This window comes from Trachypithecus francoisi, unplaced genomic scaffold, assembly GCF_009764315.1.
Source record: "Trachypithecus francoisi isolate TF-2019V2 unplaced genomic scaffold, Tfra_2.0 Lachesis_group1, whole genome shotgun sequence".
NCBI lineage: Eukaryota > Metazoa > Chordata > Mammalia > Primates > Cercopithecidae > Trachypithecus > Trachypithecus francoisi.
Genome location: NW_022681454.1, coordinates 115,917,969 through 115,935,966, shown reverse-complemented (window position 1 = coordinate 115,935,966; position 17,998 = coordinate 115,917,969). Strand labels below are relative to the sequence as shown.

The following is a 17,998-nucleotide window of genomic DNA, read 5'->3' as shown; positions in this document are numbered from 1 at the left end:
TATAAAGGAAAAGAAATCCTTCTCTAAACTAGAAATTCAAGATCAGTACACCTGTTTCTCTACATTTCCTTTTGAAAACATACATCTTTGTTCTTCCAGTTTTTAAAGAGTCTATTTTAAATGACCTACTTTTAAACTGGTTTTTAGTTAAGTGTGTCACACCTTGATGTAGTTGACTTTAAAATATTTCACTCCATTCTATTTATTTCTAAACTAATTAATTTATTTTTAGTCATTCTGAATAATGTAAGATATTCTCCCTAGAGAAGGAAATATCTTTTTAAATAGAGAAGTGGATGGAAGGAATATAGATTTGTGTTAGCTACAAGTGTTTTGTATTACTTTGTGTTTCTGTGAAGTGGCTAATATTATTTATCAACAAAACAACCTAATTCCTCTGTGTAACATACAATCCATATGCAGGTGAAAGGGCAGAAAGGCACTTCAAGAGCTCCTGAGGTTGAACTGCTTCTTAGACAGGACTTCAAAGCATTATCAACAGATTTGTCCATGTCTCCAGGGGAAAATTCCACAGTTGTTTTTCATCAAGGATCCATCTGTATTACATCTTTGTAGGGAAAGTGTGTTTAGTATCTGTCTAAAATCCCTCCTGTCTTAATGCAAGTTCATTTCCTCTATGTCTGACCTTTGTTGATATGGAGAGCAGCTGCTTAGTATCTTCTGTGTGATGTCTTTTCCAGATGCATAAGCCCTTGTATATCAAACTGAATTCTTGGTTGCTACAAGAGACTTGGGTAGAAAAGCCCAGTTTTGATTTGGGAAAGGGAATGCTGTGTGCTCACCAGAACTGTTGCACTATAACAAAGTGGTATTATTCATAAGTTGTCCCTAAAATTGAGAATCAGAATTTGATTTAAATTCACACATTTAAAAGATTAGGCTGCTGATATGGTTTGAATTTATGTTCCTGCCCAAACCTCACGTTGAATTGTAATCCCCAGTGTTGGAGGAGAGGCTTGGTGGGAAGTGATTCGATCACAGGGGTGGCCTTCCCCCTTGCTGTTCTTATGATAGTGAGTTCTCATAAGATCTTATTGTTTAAAAGTGCGTGGCACCGCCCCCTTCTCTCTGTTCCTCCTGCTCCAACCATGTAGGACATGATGGCTTCACCCACTCTTTTTGCCATGATTGTAAGTTTCCTGAGGTCTCCCCAGCCATGCTTCCTGTACAGCCTGTGGAACTGTGAGCCAATTAAACCTCTTTTCTTTATAAATTGCCCAGCCTCAGGTAGTTCTCTGTAGCAATGTGAAAACAGACCTATACAGCTGCATTTAAAATATTAGGCTGATCCCTGCTGTGCAATAACTTGAAATATGAGCTCCAGCACTATCAACAGAAAACTGCTCTTTCATATGAGCCTATTGCTGTTAAATGTAAAGGGTTATCTTATTAAGTATGATAAGACTCACTAAGACCACTAAAAGAAACAACCCTTCCTCAAAGGTTAATTGCTGACATATTTATATACAATACTCAGAAGTACTATCAAGGTACTCTATGAGAGTAGACATCCACGTGTCTTTTTAAACTGACCCAACAAATATCTACCAACATATGCTATGTCACAAGCCCTTTGCCTTATTACACAGTGATATTCTAGACAGACTCTTGAGATAGTATCAGTGATTTCTACCCTGGTGTGATCCCTCCTGCCTGTGTGAAGGCAAGACCTTGACTTGCTTCCAAAAAATAGAATATGGCAAAGGTGATTGGATATATGTGATTATCTGTACATGATTGTGTGCATATATTACATATGATTATAGTCATGTGCTGTATAACAACATGTAGGTCAGTGGTGGACTGCATATACTTCAGTGGCCCCATAACATTATAACACCATACTTTTACTGTACTTTTTCTATGTTTAGCTACACAAATACCATTGTGTTAAAATTGCCTACAGTATTCAGTACAGTAACATGCTGTACAGGTTTGTAGCCTGGAAGCAATAGGCTATATCAGGGATCCCCAGCTCCCCCAGTACTGGTCTGTGGCCTGTTAGGAACTGGACCGCACGGCAGGAGGTAAGTGGCAGGTGAGCAAGCAAAGTTTCCTCTGTATTTATAGCCACTCCTCATTGCTCACATTACCACCTGAGCTCCACCTCCTGTCAGATAAGTGACAGCATTCGATTGTCATAGGAATGCAAACCCTATTGTGAAGTGCACATGCAAGGGATCTAGGTTGTGTGCTCTTTATGAGAATCTAATGACTGATGATCTGTCACCGTCTCCCATCACCCCCACATGGGACCATCTAGTTACAGTAAAACAAGCTCAGAGGTCACACTGATTCTACATCATGGTGAGTTGTATGATTATTTCATTATATATTATAATGTAATAATAATAGAAATAAAGTGCACAATAAGTGTAATGTGCTTGAATCATCCCGAAACTATCCCCCAACCCCAGTCCATGGAAAAATTGTCTTCCACAAAATCAGTCCCTAGTGCCAAAAAGGTTGGGGGCTGCTGGGCTGTAATATATAGTCTAGGTTTGTGTAAGTACATTCAGTGATGTTTGCACAATTATAAAATTTCCTACCAATGCATTTCTCAGAACTTGTCCATGACTGTAGTGCCCATCCTGCTGAAGTCATCCTTCCTTGCTGGCTTTGAGGAAGCTAGCTGCCATGTCGAGGAACTCCATGTGGCACAAAACTACAGGTGGTTTCCAGAAGCTGGGAACAGACTCTAGCCAACATCCTATGAAGGTCTCCAGCCAGCACCCAGCAATAAAGAGAACCCCTCACTTCTACGACTGCAAGGAACTGAATTCTGCCAGCAGTCTGAATGAGCTTGGAAGTGGATACTTCCTTCTGTTGAGTCTCAGTTGAGACTGAAGCTCTGGCTGACACCTTGATTGTGAGACTCCACCTAAGTCAAGCTTGGACTCCTGATTCACAGAAACTGGTAGACAATGAATGTATACTGCTTTACACCACTAAGATTGTGGTAAGGTTAAACAGCAATAAATAACTAATACACAGTTTCTCAGTCTCTCTTTTTCTTTCTTGTCCTTAAAATTTTTGAAGCATACAGGCCAGCTACTTTATAGAAAGCTCCTCAGCATGAATGATGTTTCCTTATGATTAGATTCAGATTTTACACTTTGGGGAGGAATAACACAGACACAGAAATGATGTTGCGTCCTTCTCAGTACATTCTACTAAAAGTAGTTTTGGTTTCTCCCAGTATTAAGTGATATTAAATCTACTACTTGGTTAGGGTGGTACCCACAAGGTTTCCTCATTGTAAAGCTACTACTTTCCCATGGTAACTAATAAGTAACTTGTGAGGAGATGAATAACTTGAAAACTTTAAGACCATGTAAATATCCCATTCCTCAAACTCTCAATTATTTTTGGCATCTATTAATGATTTTCTAAACTATGTGATTCCTTTTACATGTATTAGTGGGCATTTTACTCTAAGGAGCATTTCACTCTCTTATTTACTTATCTATTTATTTATTTATATCAGTATAGAATCATAGTTTTTTATTTTAATCAATAGTTTATCATTTGTTACTGTTTTTGATGCTCAGATTGTTCCAGATTTGTTCACTGGGAGTATTTTATCAAGACACATTATCTATCTTTCTGATATGTTTCCATCATTCTTTAAAGCTTTCTTATTTTCTGGCAAAACAAGATTTTCCAGGCATATCTTATACTTTCTCTGCCTCCAGACCTGGAATCTTTATTCCAAACATTCCTGGTTTCTTTTAGTGGAGACTGATATTTAGAAACCAAATTTGGGTACAAAGTGTACTCACTGCTACTGGAATGTTATTGCTTCTAGTACTTCCTGAAGACAGAATCTACATAGATGCAAATTTGAAAAAAAATATTTGCAAGACATTTACTGTAAAAACAACAATTGAAAAAAACATGAATAAACAGATAGATATACTATGTCCATGGATTGTAGAACTCAATATTATTAAGACATCAATTATTGAGATGTCTTCTGCTTAGCTTCTCACAAGGCTGTGATTAAGGTACAGTCTGGGACTGTGGTCTCATCTGAGTCACTCAGCTTGTTGGCAGAATTCAATTCCTTGTGGTTCACAAGATTGAGGAATTAATTTTCTTCCTGGCTGGAACTCATGGTAGGCTATCAGCTGGAGGCCATCCACAGCTCTTACAAACTGCCTATATTTCCTTGTCATGTGGATTTTCCCCACATGATGTATGTATTAAAATTTCAACTAAATTAAAAATGTTAACCTCCAATTTCATTTTAACACCACAATGTAACTTTTAGTCTTTCCCCTTTCCGTATATGTTATTCTCTTCTCCAACAATGAGAACCTGGATCTCATTACATTTGCTCACTTTTCTCAAGCCTAGAATATAAAGAAAGTAGTTTCAGAATTTTTAACTCATACCCCTATAAAAGCAACCCTACTAACTAGTTTCCATATTTTTAATAGATTTTTTTGGTAAAATATTACACAGTGATTTCATTTATGCACAATTTGATAACTTTTGAAAAAAAGCACATACTCAACCCACACCACTATTTAAGACACAGAACATTACTATCACCCAATAATGTTCCCTCATGCCTCTTCTCAGTCAACCTCTCTGCCAGAGGAAACCACTTTTCTAATTATTTTCATTGTAGATTAGCTTTATCTGTCCTAGAGCTTCATGTAAATTGAATCAATCATATACATTATTTTGTGTATATAGTATAATGTTTATAATATTCATCCACATTCTTAAATATATCAATATTTCATTCCTTTCTATTGCTGAGTTGTATTCTATTTAATCACTATATTAGAATTTATCCATTCTCCTGATGAGATAATTGGAGTTTTGGAACTTTTGGTTATTAAAGGTAAAGCCACTTTGAACATTTTTATATAATTTATCTTCAGATACAAGTTTTTGGGTAAATATATTTTGGGTAAATATCTAAAAATGGAATTAATAGAAGAAAGGGCTTATGCTTAACTTTATAAGAAAAGGCAAAACTTTTTAACTTCCTACCAGCAATGTATGAGAGTTCTGACTGCTACATATCCAACACCAAACATCATGTGGCATTAGCAGTCTTTTTAATTTTGACCATTCTAGAGGGTGGAGGCAGATCTCACGGTGGTTTAATTTGCATTTCCCTGAAGACTTAGGTGTTCAGTATTTTTACATGTGCTTAGTGAACTTTCACATGTCTTACTTTATTAAGTGTCTGCTTAAGTCTTTTGCCAGTTTTTCCCCTATTGAGACATTTATCTTTTTATTATTAAGCTGTGGAGTTCTTTATGTATTCTGGATACAAGTCTCTGTTAGATATATGTTTTGCAGATATTTTCTCCTAGTCTGTGGATTTTTCTTGTGTTCGTAGTGTCTTTCAAAGAGTAAAAGATTTTAGTAAAATCTAGATGTTGTTGTTGTTTCTGTACCGCTAATTGATTTCTGTGTCCTCCTAAGAAATCCCTGCTGCTCCCAAGTTGTGAAGATATTCTCCTATGTCACCTCCTAGAAATCACATTTAGTTTTTAGATCTATGTTTCATTCCTAATCAGTTTACATACAATATAAAATAGTGGTTGAGGATACTATTTTTCCATATAAAGATCCAGTTGTTAAAGCATTATTTATTGAAAAAAAACCCTTATTTTTATATAAATGAATAACTGGTACCTTTGTTGAAAATCAACTAGTTGTGTAAATGATATTTCTAAACTATTTATTCTATCTATGGTTCTGTTTGACTAACCTTATGCAAATGCCACACTGCCTTGATTATTATAGCTTTATGGTAAATCTTAAGAGCCAGGTAGCATGAGTTCCCTAGTTTTATTCTTTTTCAAGATTGTTTTGCCTTCTGTATCTCTTGCATTTCCATAGAAAATTTGTTATCTGATTTTCACTTTCCATGAAAATGTCTGCTGAAGTATGATTGGGATCATATCGTTCAGTTTGGATAGAATAAACATCATGATAATACCGAGTCCTCCAATCAATGAACATATCTGTCCATTTATTTAGGTCTTTTTACATTTCTCCCAGCAATGTTTTATAACTTTTACTCTATATTTCTTACATATATTTTGCCAAATTTATCCCTAAGTATTTAATGTTTTTTACACTATTACAAATGATACTGTTTTCTAATTGTTCACTGCTAGTTGTATTAGTTTGTTAGTGTTACCATAACAAAGTACCACACACTGGCTGGCTTAAATAACAGAAATTGATCTTGTCACTGTGCTGGCAACTAGAAGTCCAAGATCAAGGTGCCAGCAGGTTGGATTCCTTTGAGGTGTCTCTCCTTGGTTTGCAAATGGCCATCCTCTTGCTGCTTCTTCACATGGCTATCCCTCTATGGGAGAGTATCAGTGGTGTCACATTTTTGTGTGTGCAAATTCCCTCTTCTTATAGGAGCACCAGTCAGATTGGATTAGGGACCACTCACATGACCTCATCTAATCTTGATTGCATCTTTAAAGGTCCTATCTCATTCTGTGGTACTAGGGGTTAGGGCTTCAACATATGAATCTGGGGAAACAAATCAGCCCATAAGACTGGTATACAGAAATACAATTGATTTTTGTATACTGACCACTTATGCTGCAACCTTGCTGAATCATCTCTTAATTCTTGGAGTTGCTTTGTACATTCCTGTGGATATTCTTCATAGATACTCATGTCTGCAAATAGAGAATGTTTATTTTTAAATTTTTATGCCTTATATTTCTTTTTTGTGTTTTGCTTTGTTGCATTTGTTTTTGGTTATTTTTGCTTTTTCTACTTGTATGACCAAAATCTTTAGCAGTATAGGTAGGTAACAGCCAAATAATGTAGAACCCTATAAGCCATGTTATACCGTTTGAGTTTTATTTTAGCACAATGGGAATACATTGAAGGTCTTTAGGTTAAGTTGTTGCTCGTGAGCAACAAATGAGCAATTATATATATATATATGTATATTTATGTATATACACACATATCATTGATTTATATATATTTATAATATATATAAATTTATATATTTATATATATAAATCAATGATATGTGTGTATATACATAAATATACATATATATATACATAACATATATATATATATGTCTTTGTCCACTTGTGTTGCAATAACAAAATACCACAGACTGGGTAGTTTATAAAAAATAAATACATATATACACACACACATATATATCATACATATATACACATATATACATCGTTGCTCACTTGTTTGTTATAAATAGCATTAACAGCATTTTTCAGGTTATTTCCTGGGAGTGTTTATGATTTACGTATTCTTCAACTCATTCCATAACAAGATTTGAGGTGCTTAGAACAATTCATACCAAGTTAAAACAAAATAATTGAGCAAATTGGGATAAAGAATAAAACGAAGTTGAAAAACAAGAGGCCCGGGTAGTGTCAGTTCAAAATATGCTTACTTTTAACTGCTTTAAATGTACAGGAGGTATAGTTACACATTTTGGCTGAATTTCCCAGAGACTAGAACTGTTTGAGACACTTCTGCTCCCCAATCCCTTGTGATACGTTCCTCAGGTAATAGGCCTTCACAGTAACTCCCAACCTATCATATATACCACACAGACTTGAGATTCACTATTGAAAGAATCTATGTACTGTTTTTCTTTTCTTTTCTTTTTTGTTATAGAGCCGGGGGTCTCACACTGTCACTGAGGCTGAAGTGCAATGGCACAGTCATGGCTCACTGCAGCCATGACCTCCTGGGCTCAATCCTCTTGCCTCAGCCTCTCGAATAACTAGGATTACAGGTGTGTTCCCCCACGCCTGGCTAATTTTCTTAAATTTTTTGTAGAGACAGGGTCATGCTGTGTAGCCCAGGCTGGTTCGAACTCCTGAGCTCAAGTGATCCTCCTACCTTGCCCTCCCAAAGTTCTGAGATTACAGGCATGAGCCACTGTGCCCAGCCTATGGATTGTTTTTCTTGAAGCAATTTTTCAGAAAACTTCCTGGTTTCTGATAATTTAACCTTTTCAGGTTAGGAGAGAAAAATGAACATTTTGATATTACCCACTGTCTTAGTCCATTTGTGTTGCTATAATAAAATATCACAGACTGGGATATTTATAAACAATAGAAATTAATTTCTCTCAGTTCTGGAGGCTGGAAACTCCAAAATCAAAGTGCCAGCAGATTTGGTATCTGGTGACGGCTGCTCTTTGCTTCCAAAATGGCACCTTGTTGCTGCATCCTTTGCAGGGGTCAGTGCTGTGTCTTCACATAGTGGAAAGAACAGAAGGGGCCAAGTGGCTCCTTTGAGTCTTTTTTAAAAAGGCACTAATGCATTCACAAGGGCAGAGCCCTAATGGTCTAAACATCACTTAAAGACACCTCCTCTTAATACTGTTGAATTAGGGATTAAGTTTCAACATGAGTTTTGGAGGGAACACATTGAAATGATTATATGTGTTTATTTAATCAAGTATCCAACAAAAGCAAATAATTCAAGCCCCCAATTCACTGCATCTTTAGTAGATAAGCAGAGTTTTAAATTACAATTGACCTCCAGTTAGGAGGAATGCATGGATTTCCACAAGAAAAAACAATACTGAGGAGAAACTCTCCACAGTAATGTGCCACTTTTCAGTCAACGACAGCCCGCATATATGAGTCCCATAAGATAATACTATATTTTTACTGTGCCTTTTCTATGTTTAGATATGTTTATATACACAAATATCATTGCATTACAATAGCCTACAGTATTCAGTACAGTCATATGCTGTATAGATTTGTGGTCTAGGAGCAATAGGTTTACCACATAGCCTAGGTGTGCAGTAGGCTGAGCCATCTATTTTGTGTTAGTACACTGTGATGTTTAGAGGAGGACAAAATTGCCTAAGGATGCATTTCTCAGAATGTGTCCTGCATGACTGTATTTCATGAGCACTATAGTCACTATCACAGTAACACATTAGGAGAGAAATCTCAATTTTAAATCCAATATAATTTATCACGCATTAGTTCACTCTACTGCTTCGATTGATTTTCTTTGGTTGTGGATACCCGCGTACAGCAGTAAAGTTTCAGAAAAACTGATGTTGCAAAATGTCAATTATTCAATGAAGGAAAGATAAACCATTGCATTGGGGGACTAGAAGATACTTTTAAAAGTTCTCAGATTATCAATTTAATAATATGTTTCTATGTAGTGAATAATGCCTTACATTCTTGCCAAGAGTATTTTGAAGGGAGTTTGTTAAAAGTATATCAGCTAACTAATTTTTTTTTGTATATCAGTGCTAATGATGTGTCATTCACACATTGTACAATCCATAATTCCAGATTTAATTCTACCAAAAAATATAGGTCATTGCAAAATGCCATATTAAAACTGCAAATGCATGACAGGAAGACGGGGATGCAGACAAAGCAAAGGATGACACCAACTCTTTTTTCAAAGAAGCAAGATAGGGATTCGACAAAAAAGCCGAGCCATTTTTAATGGATACTTTTGAGGGAGTGTTAATTCCAATTTAATTAAAATGACGCATTAATTTAAAAATTGGGCTAACTGGTTGCCCTTGACAGCACCCAGGTGCTCTCGGATTGCGCCAGTGCTCTCGGATTAACCTAATTGTACAGAGGTGCCCTTGTTTTCTAACTTCATGCACAAAGCACTGGAAATTATTTGTTCGCTTTTTCTTTTCCAAGAAAATCTTTTTCCAGTTATGCAAAAGGAAAATTTGAGGCAATGATTAAAGTCACTTAAGTTATAGTTATTGCTGTTATCACTAACATTAAGCACGGGTATGGCTTTGTTGCAAGTTACCCACCTACACCTGCAAATCTGTCTTGCTAGCACACGCTCCAGCTCTCTCCACCCGGTGGTCCGTGGCTGGAGCGCTTTAAGTCACTGCGCGGGCTGGGCTCCTAAGGAGGTCGGTCCCGCTCCTCGCAGACCCAAGCGTAGGGCTGGGAAAAAGCTAGGCGGGAAGGTCATTGTACTCCCAGGCCCCAGGAAAAGGACCCAGGGTCTAACCATCTCTTACTTTCGGGCAAAACTTCTCACATCGCGACCTTCCCTCCCTGGGGCACTCTGAGAACACATCCAGTCACCTAGCGCGCTCCCCAGAAGCCGGCTCGGCACACAGCGCACCCCAGCGGCCGCGTGGCCTCCTTCCAGCCGCGGCCACTTGGCTTCCGGAGAGCTCGCCGGGCGCAGCCGCCGCCTCCTTGGAACCAGGGGACTCAAGAGCCTGCGAGAGCCGAACACTCGCGGACCCCAGGGAGGGGAGCGGCAGCTGCGCCTGGCCCCGCCCACCACACCTGGGAGCCGGGAGGACCGCGCCGGGCCGGGCGGGGCAAGAGGCTGGCCTGGCGCTCCCGCCGCTTTGCCAAAAGCCGGCCTGACTGGAGCTGGACGAAGGGGGAGGGTCTCTAGGCCGAGTCCTGTTCTTCCTAGGGAGGGACCCCAACTGGGGTGGAAAAGCAGTACCAGAGAGCCTCCGAGGCGCTCGGTGCCAACCATGGAGCGGGCCGGCCCCAGCTTCGGGCGGCAGCGACAGCAGCAGCAGCCCCAGCAGCAGAAGCAGCAGCAGAGGGATCAGGACTCGGTCGAAGCATGGCTGGACGATCACTGGGACTTTACCGTCTCTTACTTTGTTAGAAAAGCCACCAGGTAAGAAGAGGACCCACGGAAGACCCGGCCGGGGCATGGAGTGTGACCCGGGGCTGATTTCTCTCCCCTATTGAATTGTGCCCTTCGTTCACCCCTGTTCCCAGGCCCTTTGCTTTTGGAGTAGGTCCTCGGTCCTGTTACGAGGTAGAAACCTCAACTCTAAGCGAGCAGAGTCGAAAAACTCAAGCGTCGAATTTGATACAACTTGCTCACAAAGTTCCAATACAAAAATGTACTTGCTGACCTCCCACCCTCACCCCCGCTCTTCTTGATATTCCACGGGAACATGATTATTTTCATACATCCGTGCTCACGGGCCTTCCCCTAGCCCCTCTCTAGCCCCCTGGTTCCCCTAAATCCAACCAGCAAAACCCAAACAGTTTCTGAGCCCCTTCCCTGCAGCTCCGGAAGCACCATTTCCAAGTCGGTCTTGGTGGCTCCGCTCCTCCCACGTCCCCCCTCGCCCTGGCCCTGGCTGGGCGGGGAAGCTGGGGTTAGGGACGAGACCACGGGGAAGCCCAAAGGCAACATGACGGAACCTTCCCAAAGTGAGTGCGGTCGCCTTTTCCCCCCTTCCAGTCCCCTGCTTGTCCCGCGCACCTCCTTTCACTCGCTTTTCCGCCGATGGCTGCGCCGCCAAAAGTAGAGCTCTGCAGAGGGGTTTGCTGCGTGCACACAAAGGGTGAGGGGGAGGCGCCGCCCGGAGCGGACCCCATGGGGCAGCGGAGACCCCAGAGGCCAGCTCTTTCTGGTCCAGAGCCAAGCGCTGCGGCGGCCCTTGCGGTGGGCGGGGAGGAGGGAGCCTGTCCTTTTGGAGGCGGCTGCGCAGCGAGCAGTCAGGGCGCTCGTGGGAAACGCTCGCGGGAGAGTTGGGGAGGAATTGAGACTGGGAGCAGAGGGAGAAGAAGAATGGAGCAGAAAGTGCTTGGCGGGCTGGTTCACCGAAGTCTGAGGAGTTGATGCATAGCCCGGGTGCGCGGCGTCCAGGACGTGCCCTTTTGCAGAAGGAGTCCGTGCCCCGCTGCCGCCTGCTCTGGGCAGCGCCCGTCGGGCAGCGGGTGCTGGCCGCCTTGGCCGGGAGGGTGACACACGCCCGGCGGTGATGTTCGAGGAGCTCGCCCGGGTTCGACGCCCGGATCCCACCCGCCGGCGCGCGGCCGCGGCTCTGCGGGTCGCTCCCCGCCAGGGGGCGGCGCAGCGCGGGGCGAGCGGGAGGCGACGGGCGGCGGCGCGGAGGCTGGGGCCGTGAGGGAGCTGGCTCCGAGTCGCCGACCTCACCTCACCTCACCTGGGCACGTTGTTGCCCCTACGGAGCCTCCTGGAGTCCAGGATCGGCGGAGTTCGAAAACGAACTTACCACGTTTGCTATGTTGCCCTTTGGAGACAAAACGAGGTACTTCCTTCAGCATCCCCCTATCCCCTTCCCACTTTTTCCGGGGGCGCGGCTGGTCTCGGGTGCTGGGTGGTGGCGCCCCGGTGGCACCAGTGGGACGATGTATCATTGAAAATGGACTGTATAACTTTTGTTGTTGTTGTTATTCTTTGCTCTCTTGCAGATGTATTAATGAGGGTCTTAAATTGGGCCCTTTTTAATCTTTTTTTTTTTTTTATTTCTCCTAAGGAACGTCCAGAGTTGGTGTCAATTTAATCACTTTCAGGGTTTTTTTTTTTTTTTTTTTTTTTGACAGAGTGGAAGGCTCTGGGATTAATCTTTTTTCTTTAGTAACCCAGCCCTTCTTTTAAATCGTCTTCCCCCGCTTTCACCTTCTTCCTTCAAAATCCTAAATCTTGAGCGCCCGGAGTATAGCCCTGAAAGTGGTTTCTTTTTCAAGGGCACTTGTTTGCGAGTTTAGGGTGAGCCACTAAGGCCATGGAGGTCTAGAATGATCGGTTACTGTGGACCAACAGTTTTCAGGGGTCATCTGCCCCTCTCAGGCCATCTGCACCCACTTTCCTTTCACTCTGCGCATTCCCAGCCTTTTGCTCTCCTTGAATTACAGCGCATAGAATGATCAGCGGGCCAGAGAACCAGGCAGATTTTTAAAAGTGTGTATTGGACCTGTTCTTTAGGCAGATTATAAAAAGTTTAAAGAAAAAAAGTTATTGTGTAATAAATCAGCATAAATGTCCTTTCTTCGTTCCCTATTTTTCTCTTAAAGATGTAAACTAGGGATGGCTTGTTGGTCGTTTTTGACTAGTCATAGATAAGAACACTACATTTTCAGAACCTACCAACACTTTGAAAGTGTAGCAACATTTTATTGGAAAATAAATGGAAAGAGTTGAGTTACATTTCTTTTCGCATTACTTTTTCTCCCAAGCAGCATGGGATCAAAATCCTATTTCTCAAAATTACCATGCTCACTGTAAAATTTAGATCATCTGAGACTGTAAAAAAACTTTTAAAAAATTTTCGGTTAGGGTTTTTAAATTACAGTTGATGTTGGCAGTAGGCTGAACACTTTCTGTGGTATATGTATGTGTGTGTATACATATTCCTAAGAGTTTATGTTGAGTGTAAGTTGGAAAATGAAAGTATAAAATATTTAATAGTGCAGGTCCTCAATTTTAAGAGTTATAATAAAGTGCTGAGAGTCGTCAGAGTAAAGAATATAACCTAAGAATTTGTGTGTAGCCAGAGGTCTTTCATGAAACAATATTCCAATTTGGTTTTATATTTGGTGGCATTAGCAGGAGACTTAAAATATGAATAAGAGGATGGACATTTGTTGATTATGAAAATGCAAACCACTAACCCCAGTGTGGTTCACATTATTGTGGTAAAAACTTATTGCATACGTTTTAATTTTATAGCTAAGGATTTCTTTTTTTTTAAAGTAGAAGCTCACATTACTTTGCTTTTCCCCTCTTTTTACACTTTGTAAGTATAAAATGAATATTGTATGTGATTCAAGAAACCCATGAAACAAAATAGTTCTGTAGATGTATGTGGCATGTTTTAAACTTTAAAATATATTCATATTCACCCAGATTGTCCATCTGCGCCAGTAATCAGCCTTGCTGACATAAACAATTTCTGCATTATTTAACTGTTGTCATTGGACATTCATGCATGATTCTCCATCCTTTTCTCAGACTAAATGATCTACATTCAATAGTAGTTACTGAACATCAAGGTTCTCCCATTCCCAGATTCTCAAACACCTGTGAATTTGGCTCGACCTTGAAAGCATTTATGCTATTATAATACATTGTTTACTATCACTGTCTTCAAGTAGAGAGCTATGCACCTCATTAAAAGCTATAGGTAGGGCCTGGCACGGTGGCTCATGCCTGTAATCCCAGCACTTTGGGAGGCCGAGGCAGGCAGATAACGAGCTCAGGAGTTCGAGACCAGCCTGACTGACCAACATAGTGAAACCCTGTCTCTACTAAAAATACAAAAATTAGCCAGGCATGGCACGTGCCTGTAATCCCAGTTACTCAGGAGAATTGCTTGAACCCGGGAGGCAGAGGTTGCAGTGAGCTGAGATCGCGCCACTACACTCCAGCGTGGGCAACAGAGTGAGACTCCATCTCAAAAAAAAAAAAAAAAGCTATAGCTTGGAGCTTTTTAGTTATCACAACCTGTTTATGTCCATTTGAAAGTGTCAGTTGAATGATTCAGAACATAGTCTTTTGGCGTAAACATTAATTTGAGACCAGTAAATCAATCTGGAAAACTCCCAGGTCACTATTCTAGACAATTTGCAGTCCTAAAGGCCTCAGCTACTGTGTTAATTCAGGGCTTTAATGCTTATGCCTTTACAACTGAAGCTTTCCTGGTGCTAATGCTGCTTAACAGCTGTTGTTATTCTTGACAGCATATTAGAATAAAGTTACCTTTCATTAATTACTAATCAGCTCTGTGATTGTGGGTGATGTTTTAGGTCATTTAATGTTGTAAGGATGACATGATTGACTTTATTGCTTTGTTTTGTACTAGGCAAAAGCTTGAGAATATCTGGCATATACTGGAAATAAGAGATATTAAGTGAGGGCAAGTTTTTATGACAGCTTGGATCAAAGTCCAGAAACAGAAGTTTTATACTCCCATATAGCTTTCTATGATAGACTTTATTTGACACTGCAAAGCTGTGCTGAATTAATTGAGGTTCCTGGTCCTGTGTTTGGAATTCTGTCTTTCAGTTTTTTTCCTTGTAATTCTTCTCTCACTTCTAAAAGCTGTAGCATTTTTATTTGCACAGTATTTACAATACAATCAGATTATGTATATAAATATTGCTATGCATTTTTAAAAATTATTGTTTCTAAAATTATACAGGAATATAAACTTTTCACAATTTTCAGACAAATGAATTGTTAAGCATATTTTGTGAGGCAGTTGTTAGTGCTGATGATAATAAAACCCTCCGGGCATTGACCCAACCTAACTTTGATATTGTTTATAGTATTTTTATAATGGTAATTCTGGTGCAATAATGGCCTTTTTTTTCCTTATGTTGTTCATAACCAGGGTCCATATAAGCAGCTCTAAGCTGCCTTTGAGTGCCCTTGAAGCACTCTTCTGCATTGCATTCGTCCTGCCTGGAGAAATCCATAGGAGCCCCTGAAATAATGTTTTTCATTGCTCTTCTATCTCTAGTGTTTTCAAAGTTTCAAATTCAGACCCATGTTAGAGCCTAAACTACATGATTCCTAAAAATGCGGTAGAATTAATGCAATGGCAGTTAGTATAGATGGATATCTTTAAATAAATTGATTTGCTTAGTATAACACAAATAGGCTTGTGGTATCATTCAGTAGCTTTTTTTCAGTCTGTCATCTGATGATCTGTAGAAATTGTCAATATTTTCACACGTTTATGTCCTCAGCACCTCAAGATGAGGAAATGTTTAGTGTTTTGATTATGCTATGCAACAAAATTTCCTTTTTAAATTATTCTGCTTAAATAAGTGATTTGACTCTGGTCTCCAGTATCATTTCTTTTGAAATATTTGGAATTCCATTCAGGTTGTATAGGTAAAGCTTGTACCTTCGCCCTTATCTGATTACAGAGAATGTGTCCTACTTTGAGGCACCTCTTCCTCTAGATTTGAAAATACAAATTAACTTAGAAGTTAAACCTATAATTGCTGTGTCAAGCTATATTTGTTCTTTGTTCCCACAGCCCACTGTGGGATAAAAACCTCTTCCTAGGATTAAAAAAACCTTTAATAAGGACTGTAGGACGATTAAATAAATCAATGAGTTGATTGATAGTGAAGGGTTGAAAAATGACTAATTTCTGAATTTAGGATGCAGACTAGTTACTGACTTTGCAGGACTTCCTATGAAATTAGTTTAGCTGCATAGATGTAGATTCAGTTGGCCACTATTACAGCTGGTGAATGTGGCTTGGAAGTATCTGTTATATCAGGTTCTCAGGGAAAAGTGCCTGTGAGCCACATACCTAGGAATAAAAATTGAAGAAAGTCTTTCCATATGAGTCATTCATTTGATATTTAGCTTTGTAATCTTATTTACTGATTTGATATTCTCATTTTAAATTACTTTTTTTTTTTTTTAACAATGTAAGTGCTTAATTCATTTTCTCTGAGTGGTAGAATTTATATTTGTTGCCGACCAAATGTTTAAGGTAGGTAAAACAAACTATTAAGTTTATAAGAATCATTTTGATAAATATTCTAAAAATGTTTTAAAGGGTTTTTTTTGTTTGTTTGTTTGTGGTTTTTTGTTTTTTTTGTTGTTGTTTGTTTTTTTTGTTGTTGTTTTGTTTTGTTTTGTTTTTGGTGAGACGGAGTCTTGCTCTGGCCTCCAGGCTGGAGTGCAGTGGCACGATCTCCGCTCACTGCAAGGTCCGCCTCCCGGGTTCACGCCATTCTCCTGCCTCAGCCTCCCGAGTTGCTGGGACTACAGGCGCCCGTCACCATGCCTGGCTAATTTTTGTAGTTTCAGTACAGATGGGGTTTCACCGTGTTAACCAGGATGGTCTCGATCTCCTGACCTCATGATCCACCCGCCTCAGCCTCCCGAGGTGCTGGGATTACAGGCGTGAGCCACCGCGCCCGGCCTTTAAAGCTTTTAAAGATATATTTTCTCCGGTTTTTAGTTTGCAATGAAAATGCTTTTAAATGTCTTATGTGCCATTGTTAGCTTCTGTAATCTTCAGGAGAGGGGAGACTTTTCCCTTCATTCTGAATTACAAAGCAAGATTAACTTTTTGCAAATTATTTTCTCTGAATAGTTGTATTTTACCTAAAACCGGGAAAGGATCATCATTTGATATCATATTCATAGTGATAATTATAAAAATAAGAATTTTCTTCTCTACTTTTGGTTGAATATCTGTACTGAAAATATACAAAGAGAAAAGACCCGGACCTTCTGAACTGATGAAATAATTAAAACACACACACAGGATTACTGAAATATAGAGTTAGTAGGGATCATATAATCTCATTTTTCAAACTTAAGTAATGTACTCCTGTTAAAGAAAGACGTTCTTTTTGATTGACAATATATTAGAAAGCTTTTGGTTGCAAGTGACAGAAACTGAACTTGAATACATACAGAATTGACTCACATAATTTTAAGTGCTTGTGGGATTGGGATGGCTGTGAATTTAGCTAATCAAATAATCGTGCCAAAATTCTGTCTCTGTGTCTATCCAACTATCTGTCTGTCTATCCATGTATCTACCTGTCTCTATGTATCTTTTCATCTGTCTACTCTGTTTACCTGCCCTTCCTTGCATCTATTTATCTATCCATGTATCCATTTGTTCATGTATTCATCTATCCATGTATCTTTTGGCCCTGTGCTGTGTTGGCTTTATTTTCTTGCATGCTTTCTTCATGTGCTGAGAGTTTCTACTTGTTAACTATATGTGGGTCTTAAACTTCTGATATTAGAGAGGTACCTTCTTTTCCGTATCCGTCCTCCCCAGATTACCCTGGTCTTACTTGGGTCACATCCCAACTCTGAACCAATCATTGTATTCAGGAGAGTAGGGTTGTTTGACTGTTTTGTTGGGGCAGGAAGCCCATAAGGTGATATGTGACTGGGGAGGGTACATTACCAAAAGAAAGTGATGTGGGCAGACCCAGAAGTTCTAGATATCTGCCATACCTAGTGTTGACTTCCTTTTATTTTAATGTTAGAGAAATGTGGAATTCTTAAAAGTAGAATACATAAAAGCAGATATAATTTAATCATAGTCACAACATTTATGCAACTGTAATGCCAAAATACATTCTAAATTATGAAACAAACAAAATGATAAAACCACAGCCAAATGCAGATTTACAGCATTCATTAAAACACTCTTGCAAAGTAAATATGTTTCTAACTACCTGAAAAACAGTAT

General features: G+C 39.7%; 1 protein-coding gene and 1 long non-coding RNA gene across 6 annotated transcripts in view; one reads left to right on the top strand and one right to left on the bottom strand.

The window, feature by feature from the left end:
- LOC117085840 overlaps positions 1 to 11,295 on the bottom strand; it is a 66,992-nt gene extending 55,697 nt beyond the window's left edge. Inside the window, exons 1-2 of the long non-coding RNA XR_004438092.1 lie at positions 11,269 to 11,295; positions 6,605 to 6,692 (exon numbers count right to left, since the gene is read on the bottom strand). This is a non-coding gene — a long non-coding RNA (uncharacterized LOC117085840). The remainder of the gene's footprint in view (positions 1 to 6,604; positions 6,693 to 11,268) is intronic.
- Positions 10,062 to 17,998, top strand: part of PDE5A (phosphodiesterase 5A) — a 138,473-nt gene continuing 130,536 nt past the window's right edge. The window contains exon 1 of one of the 5 annotated variants that reach the window (XM_033215130.1): positions 10,062 to 10,668. In XM_033215130.1, the coding sequence (XP_033071021.1) occupies positions 10,517 to 10,668 (152 nt within the window). In that variant the 5' untranslated portion in view covers positions 10,062 to 10,516. Of the gene's footprint in view, positions 10,669 to 11,109; positions 11,217 to 11,473; positions 12,062 to 17,998 lie in introns of those variants that run through there. The other 4 variants (XM_033215131.1, XM_033215129.1, XM_033215133.1 and 1 more) reach the window with 4 other exon arrangements.